The sequence below is a fragment of the Delphinus delphis genome, chromosome 7 (genome assembly GCF_949987515.2).
Source record: "Delphinus delphis chromosome 7, mDelDel1.2, whole genome shotgun sequence".
NCBI classification, from domain to species: Eukaryota; Metazoa; Chordata; class Mammalia; order Artiodactyla; family Delphinidae; genus Delphinus; species Delphinus delphis.
In genome coordinates, this window is record NC_082689.1 from 30,267,478 (window position 1) to 30,286,009 (window position 18,532).

At 47.3% G+C, this 18,532-nt stretch overlaps 1 protein-coding gene across 2 annotated transcripts in view; it reads right to left on the reverse strand.

The window, feature by feature from the left end:
• Positions 1-18,532, reverse strand: part of NRP2 (neuropilin 2) — a 115,363-nt gene that overhangs the window by 73,657 nt on the left and 23,174 nt on the right. For both annotated transcript variants that reach the window (XM_060016241.1, XM_060016242.1), the window contains exons 3-4: positions 6,881-7,062; positions 850-1,080 (exon numbers count right to left, since the gene is read on the reverse strand). In XM_060016241.1, coding sequence (XP_059872224.1) covers positions 850-1,080; positions 6,881-7,062 — 413 coding nt within the window. The remainder of the gene's footprint in view (positions 1-849; positions 1,081-6,880; positions 7,063-18,532) is intronic.

Here is an 18,532-nt window from a genome sequence, read left to right on the forward strand (position 1 = left end):
CAGCCCTGGGAGATGGACTGGAAAGGTATCATTATAATGCCTTTTCTACAGAAGAAGAAATTGAGGTTTGGAGAGGGCACGTGACTTTTCTTTGTTCATACAGCTAGGGAATAGCAGAGCTGGGACTCCAACCCAAGTTTCCTGACTAAATCTTATGATTTTCTCAGGAAATGAAATTGCTTAGCCATCAAGTCTTCCTTACAGTGCAAAATACTTAGAAAGACTACGAAAGTGAAAGACTGGTTTCCTTGCTGATCCCAAATATACCCCAGACTTATGCTGGTCTCCACCTGAGAAGTACAGGTTCCTCTTGGCCTTGGGGGATGCACCTTTTATGCATCTATGACTATATAAATGATAATAAAATGACAGTAATTACAGTGATGATAATAGCAGCTTATTTATACAGATAAGACACAGAGAGGTTAAGGAACTTGCCCAAGGTTGCAGAGCTGCTAATATCAGAGCCAGGATTCAAACTTAGTCAGTCTGGCTCTAGAGTCCTATTTGGGCATAGAGGGTGGTCGCTGAGTCACTCTCTATGGCAAGCCTGATGACTCGGAGCAGAAAAGAACATTACCTATAGGTTTTCTCATCCTCATCCAAGTATCTACTCAGTCTCCTCCTATCCTTCTCCAAAGAAATATCTCCAAGAGAGAAAACTGTCTTTCTACAATGTCTCTGAAGTCATCCTTGGCGAAGGATAAGAAGAGAAAGTCATCATGGGTCATAGATAAACCCTGAGGAACTTTAAAGTCTTTGTTCTCTCTCTTTTTTATTGCTCCTAAAGCAATTAGCAGGCAAAGGCGAAGCCACTGAGAAATGCCTGGTGACGGCGCCATCACTCACCATGGGGGATGCCATCCCAGATGTCCAGCCAATCGTATTTGCAGTCTCCCTCTCCCACCTGCAAAGGGTCGTGCTCCAGGTCAAAGGTCAGGAACTGCAGGATGATCTCCATCTTGGGTTTGGCCAGGATGGTGAAGGTGCAGTCCAAGTTGTGTGGGTACTTCTCGGGAAACCCGGGGGACTCGATGGTCCCGTTGGGGCTGGTGAAGTTCTTTGAGCAATCTTCGGAGCCTGTATGTAAATGAGAACGATAGCGTTAAGAGAGTGGAAGAGGATGCCTTTCTCTGTGGTCTCTGTCACGTGGGTTATTTAAATGTTTGGGCCCAAATCTCCCTCCTCACAAAGTTTTTGTTTCCACTGGAGTGGCCCTTGAAGCAACATACTTTTCACATCAACGTTTCAAGCCATAAAGCCTAGACCATCTTTAGGAGAGAAATTAGGGAGTAGAGCAGGCTTGCTCTGCATATTAGAGTAACAGCAGCAGTGGAGGATTTGGGAGGGGGGTGGTGTAGAAAGAAGTGTGTGTGAGATACAGGGAGGGAGAGAGAGAGAGATGGATTCTCTTGAAAAGAGGAACAGAGTCTTCTTTCTCAATTACTCAGCTGCTTGCTCCAGAAATGTAAGTTATTTCAATCCTCAAGGAAGGCTTGCTGATTGCCAGCAGGGAAAACAATGTTACCCCTTATTTATTGCTGACCTCAACACTGGCCCCCATTGTACCAGAGCCAACTTGGTGCCCCCAACTCCCTCCAAGATCCAAGGTGCCTCAGGGGAGGGGCAAAGGGGAGCTCGGGTCTCATTCATGTCATGACTATATTAAAACTAGCGGCTCTGTAGCGGCCAGACAATTAACAATTGAGGTTTGTAGCTGGTGGATCACAGCAGGGTTTGGGGATGTTAAAGGCCGCTCCAGCAGCAAGTTTGGAAAAAATGTGGCAGTGCATTGACATTTGGAAGGCTTCTGGTTCTTTTGTGGTGGGGACGGCCGTTTTTCTCTCCTAAGCTCTTGTGTCTGCTTTCTCGGGGCTCACGGAGGCGTCTTATTAAACGCTGCGCACGTTCGCATCCTGGTGCAGGCTTGGACCGCAGCGGGAGGGAGCTCGTAAAAGGATTACAGCCACTGTCTCCCCTAATGCCTCAAGGTGGAGTCACATTAAAAGGGCCCTCGTGTGCTGTAACCCAGCCACCATTTGCCAGGGTCGCCTGGGACGGTCCCAGGACACTGCAGCCCAGACCACGGGCCCAGGGAACTGCACGGAGCCAGAAGTTTTGCAAGTTATCGCGATGAATGTAAACGCTGCCCAATTAGCATTGATCTCGCTACGTTCTGATTTTAAAATTGAAAAAGGGAGCAGGATTTATGAGCGGAATAATAGGCACGCTAAGCATGAAGAAAAAACACAGAAATACTAGATAAACTAGGTGTTTACTGGCAGGAAGTGTCCTCTGGGGATCCCACTGAAATATAACTGCGTGATGTCAATACAGTGATCTTAGCCCGCAGCAATGTCTTTATCCGTGGCTCCCGCAGCAGCCCCTGGACGGGTCTCTTTATTGATGATGGCTTTCTGGAAAGTGGCAAATGTCTGACTTGGAAAAGGTGCCATGCAAATAAGTGGGGGAGGGGATGGAAACTTTTTTTTAGCATCAGACAGGAAGTTCCAATATCCCTGCTCACCCTTCCATCACCTCCGCCCTTCCAGCCAGCAGAGCCTTGGCAGGGTGGGAACCTGGGACACCTGGGGCGAGAGCTAATCTTTTCAGGATTCTTCTTCAGAGGTTCTCTAATGCTGCATCCCAGAGGCTCTGCGTTCCATCATTCTGAGGCCAGGTGGCCCAGTGGGCAGCCAGGCCTGGAGGCAGGAGATGAGATGACCTCTCCCCCAGTTTGTTTTTACTATCAGAACCCCAGCTTCTGAAAGCCTCCTCCATGGTCCAGGATGAGGCAGTTTAGCAAAGCCAAGCCAGCTGGCAGGTCTTCAGGTGGCTGAGAGGGATTTTGAAAAGGTTAGCATTTATGGCTGCCCGGCCACTTTGCCAGAGGAAATTAACCCTATTCACAAGTTGCTTCTAGAAAAGGCATCCTGACACTCCCTCCTAGCGTTTGCCCTATTGTCATTCCTTTCCAAGGCAAGGGGAATCACCCCCCACCCTCACCCCCCCGGAGTGGGGAATTTATAGTGGAATCTTTCTTTAGTCCTTGTCATCCATGGGGGACAGGCGCTTCCGCAAAGACACTTAGAAAGCCCAAGAGAGGCCTGGAGAATGTGAGATTCTAAAGTACCCACAGTTTCCAAGGTTCTGTGGTCCTGTAATGGACTGGAGAGACTTTTTTCAATCTGACGTCCTTAAGGCAAAAAGAAAAAAAAAAGTGTGTATCTATCTTCTGACATATGGCTATACACGGGTGTATCCTGTGGCTTATTTTGAATGAAGTAGAAAAACAGTTTTATCCTTTTCATGCAGAAAAGTCAAGCCTGTCCATTACAATCGTGCATCCATCTATAATTGCACCATCTTGCTGTTTGGACTATGGTCAGTGTCAGAAGGCAGGCAGCTGAATATCAAATGTGGAGAAGAGATCTCAGGAAAGGGTGACCATCCCTGGGACAAGGGTTGAGTCTTGCAGTTATCTACCTAATCCAAGAGGCTTTTCTGCAATGTGTTAAAAGGATTAAAGGTTAAAAAAATAGCTCAGTCAATAAATACTCAAGTTTATGCAATGCTAAAATTGTCCATAGAAGCTGGGGGATTTTGGCTGCAGTGAATGATTTCATACCAAAGGACTCTGGTATGAAAAATGCCCACTCCGTGGTTTTTCACTGTAAATTGTATGATAACTCTGCAAGCAGAAGGAGAATCTGCACACATAAGGCTATTGAAAACATGGTGGATTTATCCCAAGATGAGTTGAGGCTGACCACAAGGGTAAATCCAGTTCTTCAATTTAGGAAGTGGGAGTAGGGGGCACCCCAGGTTTTCTCTGTCTGTGAAGAACCCGAGATTTCAGTTTCCAAAATGTCACTGGGCACCACAAAAGAAAACTTGATCTTGAACTTTGGTCAGAAGACAGGAAACAAACACACAAAACCCCCCACATTTTCCAGTGATTCAGTTTCAATGTTACTTTTTAAGTTATTTTAAAATTCCTTTCTCTGTTCTGCTTATGATTTGTGACTTGGGATCACTTAAGTCAGCGAGTTGTTTGGTTTACCCTTTTCTATGTGGACCGTCTGGTCATACACAGACTCTTTCATAAGCCACTTCATTCAGGGCAGACACGAACCTCCCTCTCCAGCCACTCACCCCCATCTGTACTGAATTGTGAGTTTATTTCTGTCAGTATAACTCTGCAGCAGAGCCCCGCCTGGGCGATGTGCTGTCGAAGGCTTCCAGAGTCCTCTGTACAGTTGTGTATCTGTTTACAGTTCCCCCCTCTCTCTCTTTATGAATCTGACTAGCAAACACAACTGTGTGCTGTTTAGATTTCTTCAGGATGTTCATGCGTTTCTTTCATGTTCTGTGGATGACATAACTTGGCGTGTTTTCTCTCAGGGCTCCAACAGTGGAGATCTGGGTGTGGGACGTGGCACCTGGAAGAATACTCATCTTCCTAAACTTCTCAGTTTTGAACTTGGCACACCCCGCCCCCTGCACATACACGTGCTTTACGAGGGTTGACTTTCAGGCTGAGAGCTATTCTTTCCAATGGGCATGATGGCATGTGTGAACAGCGCCGAGGCCACTGGGCTCTCACCTCTTTCTTACATTCCCCAGAAGAATGGCTGTTGTCGGCGGTCTGTTACCTCCCGCTGCTGCAGTAATCTTTTTCTTCCTTCTGTAGGCAATCCCAGGCCTTAAAGTAGACTGCCCCACTTCTCCATGCCCAAGCCACCTTCCTTGGCTGGCTCCTTTGTTTCTAGGCTTGCTGCCTCATTCAAAATCCTACGTCAGCCTGTCCTCAAAAGAGCAATGCTGAGTTATGATACCTTCTGTGTGTTTTGGCTTTTAAGATCGACTCTTCACATTTGCGTGATGGATAGAGCTAACATTCACGTTTTTGTGTCGATTTCTGGAGGATGTGGCACCATCCTTTGTGAAATACTAAGTTGGGAAACATGAAACAGAGATGAGCTGGAATGGTCCTCCGCACCCTTGTTCTGACTTCCGGCGGCTAGCTCCCTGGATGCCCTTGCTTGGAGCTGTTTTCCTTTCGTGGTCAGCACAGTGGAGCCGAACGGCAGCTTCAGCACTGGGGACCTAGCTACCTAATGGACTTCCCAGGTAACCTACCGGCAAACCACTCAGCAGCTCCCTCATTTTCACATCCACAGCATGTCAATCATACCTTCACAGTTATTCACTCTGCCTCATATTGTAACAATAGTTTACCTTGCAAGTTACCTATCAATTTACACATTCATCCAATAACATAGACTGTGCATCTGTTCTGTGCTGTGGGTTTACACACTGTCTCCCCAATCAGAAGAGGGCAAACGCCCCGTTTCCTTCCTTCTCTCTTCTCTCTCCCCACTAGTCCCCAGCAGAGGATGGCATAATGAGGGGTCCATCAGTGCCAGTGGCACTGACTGATCTGAATCTCACACAGGACTCAGGGGAATGTGGATGAGGCGATTTGGGTGCCTCACACCAGCCCGAGCCACTGGACACACAGACTGTCAGTCCCTGTGACCTCATGTAGTCAGCTGCATGATGACCCGGGGCAGACGGTCTTTCCTGGGACTCGTGCCCTGGGACGCTCCCGGCTCCCACTCTGGCTCCAACCTTTCACTGGATTCTACGATCTTGTTCTCAGGCAGACAAATCTGGCAAATATTTAGACAGAGTGGATATAAAAAGTGCTTTCAGCAGCTACCACTTCCTTTCAAGAATTGTTTGGCGAAAAAGAAAATATATATGAATAGTTCCCCTCACACTGAACTCAACAGGCGCCGGACTTGGGCCCCTTGATGACAAGGCTGACAGCCTCCCCTTTCAGCAGACTCTGTCCATGAGTTGTAAAACTTGGGCTGCTGGCGAGGGAAACACAGTCGTAGATGGGGTGGGAGCCCCTGAGGTGGGGGGATGGGCAGGGGTGAAGGGAACTGGAGGATAAACTTCACTTAGCCTCAAGATAATGAGCTCACACATGGGAGGGAAGGGCACGCTGCTTGGAGTGCTTCCATGGAGATGCTGAACCAGCGACTTGTGAATCAAAGTTGTCTCTACCCAGTTATGGATATTAAGCATTGGCCCATATTCTCAGGATCTAAAGTAATCTAAGGGGGACCTAATGGAAAGCAAGTGGTCAACTTAAAAGAAAGGCAATGTGCTTCTCCTCTCTTTCTGCTATCTTTATCAGGGTGTTGGCTTCGTCGGCATTTAGGAAGTGTGGGTTCAATGGGTAGACGTGATGCAGTGGAACAGCAGCAGGAATTCCTAGGAGCCATATTTGGGTGTAAAAGCAACTGTGTGACTTTGTTGGTGGTAGTGGTGGTGGTGGGTCATGGTAAGATTTTTAGACTCCTAACACTGAAAAGATGATGTCCTTCCGTCCCATGTAATTCCAAAGAAAGGCTGTGTTAAATCATGAAGTAATTAGGAGGACGTTTAACCAAGTTTTGTTTTTACCATGAAGATTATTGTGATTTTTTAAAAAAGACACACGAAAATCAAATTCTTTCCAAAAGTGTTTTTCTATGTAACAGGTTCTCCTATTCTTTCGTTGCCACAAACAATGTTTATCTGCCCAACATGCTGCACCCAAGCACTAACCTGGCAGCTCGCCCTCTTAAACTGGCTGGTAACTTAAACTGGCTTTTCATCTCAGGCTGTCTCCAGGTTCACCTTGAACCTCTCTTCCCTCCATCAACTTACTTAGGCTGGATAAAATTAGAACCCTTACCACCTGTGTCAACCCACTGGGCTCCATCTATGAGCACATAACTATTACGTAGTTCCCGCACACAGCGCCCCGTAGCCAGACACAGAGGGCGGAGTCCCATCTTCTCTCCACCATGACCACACTGACCTGTCTTGAAGATCTCATAGCGGAGGGAGAAGCCTGCGCCCTGCCGGGCGTAGTCGGAGGTGAACTTGATGTAGAGGACCGAGCCCGAAGAGATAATGGTGGGTGGGGCGATGTTCCCACAGTGTTTTCCCAGGAGGTCTGCGGATTCGCTGTCCCCGTCCCGAATCTCAATGAAGTCATACCTAGGTACGGATGGCACAAAGGGGCACATATGAGAAAAGACCAGTTTTAGGAGATGAAAAGGACAATTTTCTCCCTCCAGCTCAGGTACCTCCATCCACTTCTAGACATTCAGGTGTTTTGTATTCATCAAAGGGCACTTACGTTTGCTTGTAGAGACTGGCAAACATAGATATAGGAAGTTGCATTGCTTTCTGAAAGCCACACAGAACGAGCACCTCAGTGGATGGCTAGACTTTAAGGCCTTGTCTCTTGCTTACATAAGAGCAGTAGCGTCATTCTATCAAATGTCTCAAATATTTTTTTCTTTGTGCCGTAGCACCATTTTTATTTCCATTATGATCTCTCTGAATCTTAGTCTTTTCTTCTTAGCTCTGTGTCTCTGCATGTTACTTAACCCCTTTGAGCGTCAATTTCTTCATCTGTAAGATGAGGATAAAAATATCCACTTCAGGGGATTGGGATGGAGATGGAATGAAAAAACGTAAGGAAGGTGCTAGGCACCGAGTCAGGCACATGGGGGCTGTTTCAGAGAGATTTGTTTATTTTCCTGCCTCTTCCCCAAGTTCAGTTCTCTCCTGGGTCATTTGCTCTTCTCTTTAACGTTTAGTGACAAAGACTCCCCAACCGTGGGCCACCTGCCTCCCTGAGATGACTCTGCAAAGTTCACAACAGCAGTGTCTATCTAGTTAACAACATGTTTTTAAAAGGAGTCAGCACCACATTAGATAAGGCAATAAAAACCTTTCTCCAGGGGCTTCCCTGGTGGCACAGTGGTTATGAATCCGCCTGCCAGTGCAGAGGACACAGGTTCCAGCCCTGGCCCGGGAAGATCCCACATGCTGTGGAGCAACTAAGCCCGTGAGCCACAACTACTGAGCCTGAGCTCTAGGGCCTGTGAGCCACAACTACTGAGCCCATGTGCCACAACTACTGAAGCCCGTGCACCTAGAGCCCGTGCTCCACAACACGAGAAGCCACCGCAATGAGAAGCCTGCGCACCGCAACGAAGACTAGCCCCCGCTCCCCGCAAGTAGAGAAAGCCCGTGCGCAGCAACGAAGACCCAAATGCAGCCAAAAATAAATAAATAAATAAAAATTTTAAAAAACCTTTTTCCAAAAGCAGGGGGTGAGTCCCTGGGGACCCAGCATCTCTGAGCATATAACTATTAGCCTCAGCAAGAGGCAGAGCGGGCTGCCTTCCCCACCCTGAGGCCTGAGTTCATTTCAAAGAGAACCAAACTGGCCCAGGTTGGGGAAGACACCTCAAAGACACCCTTGGCTAGGTCCACGGGACGGCGCACCTACTGTGCCATTTCATCAGTACAGAGGCACATTTTCAGCTTCAATGTGTGGTCTGGCAATCCTCACTGTCCGGCGTCTGTGCTCCTTGTCTGGGCTCCCAGGGAGTACTCCTGTCACAACTGCTGACGTGGAACATTTCTTCCCCACCAGCTCCCTCAAATTGCTGGCCACTGTACCATTATTTACTGAAAACCATCCATCTACCTCTCTCTCCCTGTTTATTTATTTTGCATCAACCTGTTAAAACAACATGTCGGAAATCTCTTCTTTTGGGGTAAAGAGAGGGACCGGGAAGGCTACCCTCCCTGGGATGTGCCACACACACAGGGTCTGTGGGAGCCGGCGGTCTGCAGAAGTGGCTTGTTTGAGCTGGAGTGGCCTGAGGCCTCACCACCGCCCCTGGGAGCCATGTTTCAGATGGCTCAGCCACTTCCCGATAAATAGGCCTTCGAAGGGAGTATATGGAGCAGACCAGGGTTAGTTCATTCTTAAACCCCAGAGGGCTGGAATCCTACAGTCCAAAGAATCGCAGAAGCTGGTTAGAGTCCAGAGAAGAGGAGATGGCAGGGTTTTCCCCCAGGAGCTCTGAAGAGATGGACACAGATTGGGAAAGGCGGGGGTGGGTGGGGGAATCTGTTTAGGTCTTGTGATTTCAGTGTGGGAGATGGTGCTGACTTTGAAAGTGTGCTTCCTCACTTTCAAAACAACAGTGAAAAGACACTTAGCTTGTTCTCAAAGGAAATTCCCCCAAACCTTCTGGAAAACCCCTCCTTTGTATTTCCACGATGAGGTAAGAACTGTTGGACAGTCACTCTCAGCTGAGTATTGGTGATGCCTTCTTCACCAGGGTGCACAACGGTGGAGAAGCACCTATATCCATGGAGCAGACATTACCCAGCTTGCCTGGAGGAGCCAGTGTCCCTCTAGCCCACCCTCATCCCTGAATTAGACAGAACAGGGTTTGGATCCCAGCTCAGACTTATTAGCTGGGTCCCCTCAGGCAAGTCACTCAACCTTTCTGAGCCTCAGAAATGGGGAAAATAAGAGCAAAATAGGGCTACTAGAATTTTTCTCCTAGGGTTTTTTCTGAAATTTAAGTGACCCACATCATCTATATAAAGTGTCCCAGCACGTGCCTCATGAGTGTTCATGGGAATTTCTTGTATTTTCACATTTCAGAGGACAAGCAGCTGAGCCGTAGTGCAGAAGCGACTTTCTCTAAGAGACAGAGCAAGTGAGCAGAGATGCAGTATAAGAGGGAATGTACATCTGTTCAAACATTTTGGAAGGCATTTTGGCAAAAATGTGAAAAGAGTTAATATGTACACATCCTTTGATCCTAGCAATCCCACTGCTAGGATTTTTTCCTAGGAAAATAATCAGACAATTGTGCAAAGATGTATATGCATCTTTGTGTGTATATATTTTAAAAAGCATGTGAAAACGGGCTTCCCTGGTGGCACAGGGGTTGAGAGTCCGCCTGTCGATACAGGGGATACGGGTTCGTGCCCCGGTCCGGGAAGATCCCACATGCCATGGAGCGGCTGGGCCCGTGAGCCATGGCCGCTGAGCCTGCGCATCCCGGTCTGTGCTCCGCAACGGGAGAGGCCACAGCAGTGAGAGGCCCGCGTACCGCAAAAAAAAAAAAAAAAGCATGTGAAAAGTGAAAAGATGCTCTGTTTATAAACAGCATTGTGTCTAAATGTCCAACAGCAGTGGTGGGTAGATGAATTTTGGATATTTATAAAATGGAACACTCCACTGCTATAGTAAAAGTGCTATAGGTCTAGTTTTTTTTTTTTTTTTTTTTTGCTTTTAAGGAAAAATGTCCACGATATATTGTTACATTGAAAAAAAGCAGATTTTTTAAAAAGTATGCTTTAAAATATATATAGGTATATATATTTCCTTGCATATACATACAGAAAAAGTCTGAAAGCATATAGACTAAAATAGGGACTTCCCTGGTGGCGCAGTGGTTAGGAATCCACCTGTCAATGCAGGGGACACGGGTTTGAGCCCCGGTCCAGGAAGATCCCACATGCCGCGGAGCAACTAAGCCCGTGAGCCACAACTACTGAGCCTGTGTGCCTAGAGCCCGTGCTCCGCAACAAGAGAAGCCACCGCAACGAGAAGCCCGCACACCGCAAGGAAGAGCAGGCCCCGCTCGCCACAACTAGAGAAAGCCTGCGTGCAGCAACGAAGACCCAACGCAGCCAAAAAGAAAGAAAGAAATTGAAAAAAAAGAATATAGACTAAAATATTAACAGTGGTGAAATATATATATGGATGGTGGGATAATTTGTAATTTTTACTTTCTTCTATTATCTGAATTGTTTACAGCGAGCCTGCATTTCTTTAAAATATGTAAAATAACGATACTTCCATAAAGAATTTTTTCCAAAGTAGAAGAGCTGAGAAAAATAATCCAGTTGTCAAAATTTTGCAGACAAAAAATGCCATCATCATCATGACAATCATCACCCATCTCACAGAATCACCGTAAGGACTAAATAAGACATAGCTTGTTGGAGCACCTAGAATAATACCAGGGACATGGCCCACACTCAGTGAATACTTTAAAAAAATGTTTTTACAGACTACCAGATAGCTCCAGTGTTTGTGTTGCCAATTTCTATAGGAAGGACAAAAAAAGGCCCTGACATCCCACTGGCTTGTTCATCAGAAGCGGAGGGTTTTATCTGGTTGCCTAAACACCTGTGGAGTAATCTAGGGGATTAACAGAATCAGAGATGAAGCAAGGCTACCCAGCACATGTCATAGCTATAAACTTGCCTCAATGTACTCAACGGATATACCACCCAAATCCTTTTGGGTAATGCGGCCAGCTGCAAATACATCCTTACATAACTACGTACACATATAGTGAAGAGAGGCATTTTTGGAAAAGGTTTATATAAATTAATCATATCATACAGTTTCTCTCTGAGCTTGTTTTTTTTTTTTTTTTTTTTTTCGGTATGCGGGCCTCTCACTGTTGTGGCCTCGCCCATTAGCGGAGCACAGGCTCCGGACGCTCAGGCTCAGTGGCCATGGCTCACGGGCCCAGCCGCTCCGCAGCCTGTGGGATCCTCCCAGACCGGGGCACGAACCCGTGTCCCCTGCATCGGCAGGCGGACTCTCAACCACTGTGCCACCAGGGAAGCCCTCTGAGCTTGTTATTTAAAGGACCCCTCTGGTGAGTCCTTTTGTGAAGTAAATAATCAGTCCTTACTTCAACTTCTTAGAAAAGCTGGATTTTCCTATCTAGTTTGCTTGAGGGGAAAGCGACCAGTCACAGTTAGGCAGCTAACACCCGCCCTTCCCTTCAGTGTCGGGGTTCTGCCCTGTAGACAAGCCCCAGCTAACCACCAGGTCTTCTGGCTGGGGTTTTTGTATGAAGGGCATATTCCAACTGATATGCTGACTCCACACAGAATGTCTCATTTACCTCCTGTGTGACTGACTCATTTGGGGAAATTTTTTCTTATCGGGGATTTGCTACAGCTGGAGTAAATCTCCTTAGAAATTTCAGTGTTGTCAGGTTCATTTGTGAAGACCTAGCGGAGACTTAGGAACTTTGTGGCCTTGGAATAGATCTGACTTTGCATCTAGCATCTAATAACCAGCATTTGTTTGGTAAAGGAATCTGGGCTGCAAACTCAGAGCTCACCCCAACGATAGTCATGTAGGATAACCTGAAAAGCCATTCCTCTTATTCATCTTCTGGAAGGAGACAGAAACCAGCTAACAGACATATTAACTATTGTGTTTGCATTTCATTGTTCCTAATCTCCCTCAGATGAAAAAATTCCTTTCAAAGCTTTAACACTACCTTTTCTTATTTTATTTATTTACTTTCCTAAGCTGAAGTAGCCATCTCTACTCCAGTTCTTTTTTTCTCTCTAAAATGGTTCCCCAAGTACCTTTTTACTTTTCACAGATTCCGACACCTGTATGTTGAGCATTTGTCTAATGAATGCTTTCTGTACTTTCTTTCTTGACTTCAAAGTCTTAATTTCTCTCCCCAAATCCACATTTTGGGCGTGGGAATCTTGATGGTGGAATTAATTATAAGAGTCCACAGGAGAGATATGAAAAAGCAACAGTCTCATCTCTTCTTCTCATCACTAGGCAGACATGAAAAGAAGCTTTCTACTTTCCATAACTCTACCCACACTTGATGCTGCCCAGCAGGCCACCAAAGGCTGGGTCAGCCAACCGAGGCTGTGCTGGAAGATTGACCACGTGGAGGCCCCTTCTCCCAGGGCTGGATAATGTCTAGCCCCATCCAGAGTCTACCTTTATGGATGTCACATAGAACTGCTTGTGAGGGGATTTCTATATCGTAGGCAGAGTACTTAGCTGCTCCAAGGAAGAACGCTGTGCCCATTCTATGGGATTTCTCTACACATCTAAGCACCTCTGCAACCAAGTCCTGAAGCCATAAACTTTGCCAGCCAGGCAATACCTCCTCTCATGCTACTTGCATCATGAATGTTTAAGCCATCACGTTCTGGACATGGCAAGTTCTTTCCAGCCCCTGGGCTTTGCACTTTCTCTTCCCTCTGCCTGCAATACTCTTTGTTAGCCTTTGCTCTGTCTGGTAACTTCTCATTCTTCTGAGTGCGAATGTCACCTCCGCTGAGAAGCCTGCCCTAGTTACCTCATTTCATCTGGCATGCCCTTATTTTCTACCTCACCACCCTCTCATTGCCTTTCTGGCTGTTACCATAATCTGTAAGGTTTTGTCAATATACTTTCTTTGTTTAGAATCTGTGTCCTCCACTAGACAATAAGCACCACGAGGGTAAGAACCTCACCTTTTCACGGATGAATTTATAATACTTGCACGGTGCCCAGCACATAGGAGGGCTCACTAACTTTTTGTTGAGTGAATAAATGATTGAGGGACCTGAGGTTGACGTTACATGTTAAGAAGAACGAACTCTGCTTTTGAGGGGTTCGGTCCATTTTACACTCTGCATTTGGGCACCAACACACTCACTCAGCTATTCTGGTTGTATCTGGAAACCAAAATGTTGCCTTGTGACTTGAAAACATGAAATATAACATTTTGAGTGGAAGAAATATCTCAAATCATGCTGACAGCGTTTTCTCTATTAGCGGCAAACAAATCAACTATAATTAAAATGCTGTCAAAGTGATTTGAGATTTTTCTCACACTTTCAAAGTTCCATATTTCATGAGTAGATTATCCAGGCCAGAGAATTTACCACCTCCTGGAGTGCCTTTCTTGCAGGAATCTCAAAGACATCTACAAACACTGTCTTATTAATCCTTGCATTAAAACCTGCAGGGACAACAGGAGGAAAAAACAACACTGTCATGCACAACTTTCTCCACAAAGAAGCTGCCTGAGAGCCTAAGAGGCTGTGAGGTAGGTCTGCATGATGCCGAAGTTTCTGGTCCATTCAGGCCCAAAGCCAGGTCGCCTGGTCTCCAGCTTAGTAGGGACATCCAGTTCTTATGGAGAAATCAGCTAGCTGTCAGGTCGGGTTTTTTAAGAAGCCATTTTTATAGCCTTGAATTTTTCCCTTTCACTGGTACCACTTTTATAAGAAGCTGGTATATCAATGAGAAGAGCTCCCATTTACTGAGCCTTCACAGTGGGCTAGATCCTCACTCCATGTAGACAGTATTTCATTCAATCCTCACTTAATACACACCAGGCCCTGATATGATTACCATCCATTTGCAGATGTAGAGGCTGAGGCTCAGGGAGATTAAGCGACCTGCCCAAAGTCACGCGACAAGGAAAGGCCAGAGGCAGGCTCTGCCCAGGCGGTTTCACTCCAGGGCACACGGACCTCGCCTCTGTCCTCTGGCCTCGTTGTTGCATGAAGATTGGAGAGCAGTGGGAATGCCAGATTGCCAGAACACTGTAACATTAGAAGGTGCCAGGTGCAAAGACACCTCTCCGTCTCAGTTAGAGACTTAACAGAATCTCACTCGTTTTATCTAGCTGTTTTGTTTAAACAAAGCCTGTAGGACTCGCCAAATTTAATAGACAAATCACCCATAGATGCAGTGAACAGATTTGGAATTCACGGTTTCAAGACTCATCCAGTAGAAATCCAGCTTGTAAGTGTTCAGATGGGATAACATATTAATTTTTGTAACTGAAGTATTTTTATAAGTACATATATACCCATAGGCGAACATATGGTCCATTGGGTGAGAAAACAGTATCCTGTGTGTTTATACGCTCTTATAGTATCATCTAGAGCAGATATTTTTCAGCCCATGGATTTCCAGTAGGGTCCACAGATGAGTCTCAGTAGGTTGGGGAACCCCTACAATCCTACGCAGAAATTTTGTGTGTTTGTGTGTACACACATTTTCCTAGGGAAGGGGTCTGGGACCCAAAAAAAATTTTTTTTAATTGCACAGAAACATATCTGTCTACAGGGCTGTGCGTACTCTGGGAAATGCAGTGCATGGGTTTTGTGGACAGACCCAGCTGGTTCCTGGCACATGCTAGTGGTATGATTTCAGGCAAGGCATTGATCTTCTCTGAGCCTCAGTTTCTTCATCTATAAAATGGAAATAATACGCCCCACCTTGTGGGATTGTTGAAAGGTTCGTGAAGGTATATACAGGCCCAGCACAGCACTGGGTGCCTTAGAGAGTGCCTGCAAGGCACTGGCCATTTTGATTCTTACCTGGGTTCTACAAAATAGGATGGCAGACTTGGGGGAGAGAAGAGTTACATACACACGATGCTTTGGAAACTGAACAGGTGAAGATGAAATGAAAAGTAATAAATTTACAGACAGTCTCAGTGTTCCCCAACCTCAGTGCTATAGAGGGTGGTTTCGAAAAATCCTCCTCCTGTACAAACCCATCAACAGTGCTTCATCACTTGAGTTTTTGAGAATTCGTTTCAGTCTCATGTTTCCGAACCCAGGCTATGGAACCAGCCAGCCAGGCTGGGTTCAAAACCACCTCCACTCCCATTTGCTGGGTCTTGAAGAGCTAGGCACTCAACCTCCCTAGATTTGGTGAGTTAATGCATGTCAACAGCTCAGCACGGGGCCAGGCACATAGTAAATGCTCAATAAATAAATGTTAGTTGTTATTGCTGCTGCTGCTATCATCATTTGTTGTGTTGTCTGACTCCATATCATTATTATGTCTTACCTAACTTATTACCATTATTTGCTCTCTAACTCCAAGGACTCACACACCGCATCGGTCTGTGTATTTGCGTGGTGCCGAGTGCCTTTTTAATAGCAGCTGTTAGCACTTTCATTTTCTTCCTTTATTTCTTCCCATCCCGAATCTCTGATATTTTGAGCTTATTAGCAATCCCCTCACAGCCAGGGTCACCAGGGCTCTTTAGAAGGGAGGAAATCTGACCACCCAGCAAAGGAAGTATGCAAAGAGAACAACCCAAAACAAACTGAAGGAGTTATTCCAAAAAACCTTGAAGGCAAGAAAATGGAAACTACAAACAACATCTATTTATAATTGCTGGTGGTTTTTCCGCAGAAGCCCTGGGATGATGGAGAGGGCCCGCCGGTCTCATTGTTCCTGCAGAGCAGGCTGCCAAGAACGCCTCGCAATGTGAGGAAGGAGGCCGCTCCAGACACCGCGTCTGATAAGTCTCACTGTAGATGAACTTTCAGAGAATCAAGGGCACACAGCAAGGCCGGCGTCACTTCTCCCTGACCCTCTGGCCAAACACCACTCCCTCCACTGACCGGCTCCCCAGCAAGCACGTTCCTCGGGTCCTGTGGCCACAGACCTCCTCTGCTCCTGCAGACAGGCTTGGATGGGACGTATTTGCTTATGCAAGGAAGGATTTTCGAAGCAACCGGTGCTAATGTGAAGTTTAAGGCTTTTGGGCAGGCTGTTGTCAGCAGGACTGTTGAGTGTTGCTTTCTGTCTGCTCTGTGCATCTATAAAATCCTCACCCTCTGCAGTCAGCTCAGAGGACCCCATGCTAGCATTCTGTAACAATATAGGGTAGAAAGCAGACAAGAGTAGCCCACAATTTGTGTCCCTTCACCACTAGGCTGGTGCTCAGATGGGAAGGTGAACTGCAGCAGGGCCAGAGACTTGCTGAATTGTTCTAAGCTGGCCTGGGTCAATCGAACATGCCTCAGTTTGCCTCGTCTCATAAATGGCTACAGGGACCACGCCTCTGTGCCTCTCAGGGCTGATGGGTAAGCCACTGAGGGGAAATCAGAGTACACCATTCCTCGGCCTGGTGTGCCGGCAGCGTCCCTGAACTTGGCCAGGTGAACAGTTCCCTCTGGGACAGGTGCTCACCAACCCTGGCTCCCAGAGGGTCTGATTGTGGGAGTGAATCATAACCTCTCCATCTGTCTGAAAAATGGGAGCCTGCTGGGAACGAGGTGTGCTGGGCACTAGGGAATCAATCACAGCATCGAAAAAGTCTTCTATGTGTTTTCCTGGGATCAAGGCTCCCAGTCGTTTTTCTATCCCCCTTTGCTGGCATCCAGCCTCCATAACAAAAGTCAGAAAGTACAAAACTTGTCTGAAAAACGTGCCATGCGGAAATGCAAGCAGGGGACAGCTTGGGGAGTAGGTGGCAGGTGTGACGGGCCCTGTCCTTGCATTTCATTCACCCTGAGCTTCAGGTTACAGAGCTCAGAGGTTCGCCCCGGCTCCAGGGGCAAACTTGTCACTACTGTGCAAATGCAGAAAGCACGGTGGTGTGGAAATGATGGGTCTGCACTAACATCCAAGCAGGAAGGGGCTGCTGCCACGCCAGGGTGGAGACTGAGGCCAGTGCTCGCGGGCCAGACAGCTGGGACTGCTTCCACCTCTCCAAACGGCCGCTTGGTAAGCTTTCGCTGATGGCTGTGTTCTGAAGGCCCCGGGGCTGTCAGAGCAAAAGCAGGCCTGTCCACGCAGGACGCATGAAAGCGCTCGCCTCTCCCCACCATGGAAACGCCCCTCTGTTCCGAAAGAAGCAGCTGCCGTTTGGTGGGGTGGAGTAGAAGCTGTGAAGGTGCAGAATGTTGGATGCTCTTGGCTGAAGGCTCAGTCAGACCAGAAAGAAAGATGCCTAGAAAGGAACCAGCTCCTGCAGGAAAGGGAACCAGATTGCAGGAAGTCTCCTCACGGGATGGGAACGGTGTGAGTCAGACCTTAAAGCACTTCTATTTATCCCACAGCCAGAGCACGCTCTTTGCTCTGCGTGCAGAGCCGTTGGCTGGCGCGAAGGCCACCTCCTTGCGGTGGCCGGCAGGGTCCTCACAGCGTGGGGAGGCAGCATCAGCGCCAGGGAAGAGCTCTGGGGGCTGCACAAGGAGAAGAGCCCTTGCGGGCAGTAGGGCAGTAGAGACCGACCCCCTACCCACCCCAGAAGAGGAGTCAGTACCCCGACGTTTAACCCAGCGGCCTGCCCGGGGGCTGGGACTAAATCCTGTATCTGCTTGGACCTCAGTTTCCCAGCAGATAAGACCAAAACAATAACGATACTTTCTTACCCTCCTACTGCTCTCAAAGGGATGACACAGGGATAAATCACTTTGAACATTTAGATGAAAGGTGCTCTATAAACCCGAGGTCTCATCAACTGTAATTGTTACGGTAATTATTTTAATGATAATAATGATGATAACGGGGCGGAGGGGGTATGGGGCGGGAACAAAACCTCCTACCTTGAGACCAAGAAAAATCCTCCCGTTAAAACCCGCCGCACGGATTCCCTCTGCTCCTCGGTCTCAACCATCTCTTTCAAACTACCAGTTCCTGGGCTGAAGTATTATTGACTCCTTTCCTTTCCAACGAAACAATGATTTGTTCCACCGTTTTCCCTCTCACTCACTCCCCAGTGTGTCTGGCTTCACCCTGACAGCTCAGCCGTGGGCTGTTTACAGGCTTCACTCACCCTCCACGACTCCGGTGCAGCGCCACTGACACTAAAGGCAGGAGAATTCTCTCTGTGTGAGGAATCAATTACTTCCGCTGACACTCTATTACTAGCCCTCACATCTTCGGATTCCAGACGGAGAGTGAGGTGATGGGGGAATGACAGGGAATTTGAAGAAGACGGCGAGGGGGGCTGTGCGGGACAGGGGCGGAGGTGGATGACAGAGAGGCAGAAAGAGACAACTGACTGAGAGGAAGGCCTCCAGCTCGCATTTAAAGACACAGAAAGCTCTCTCT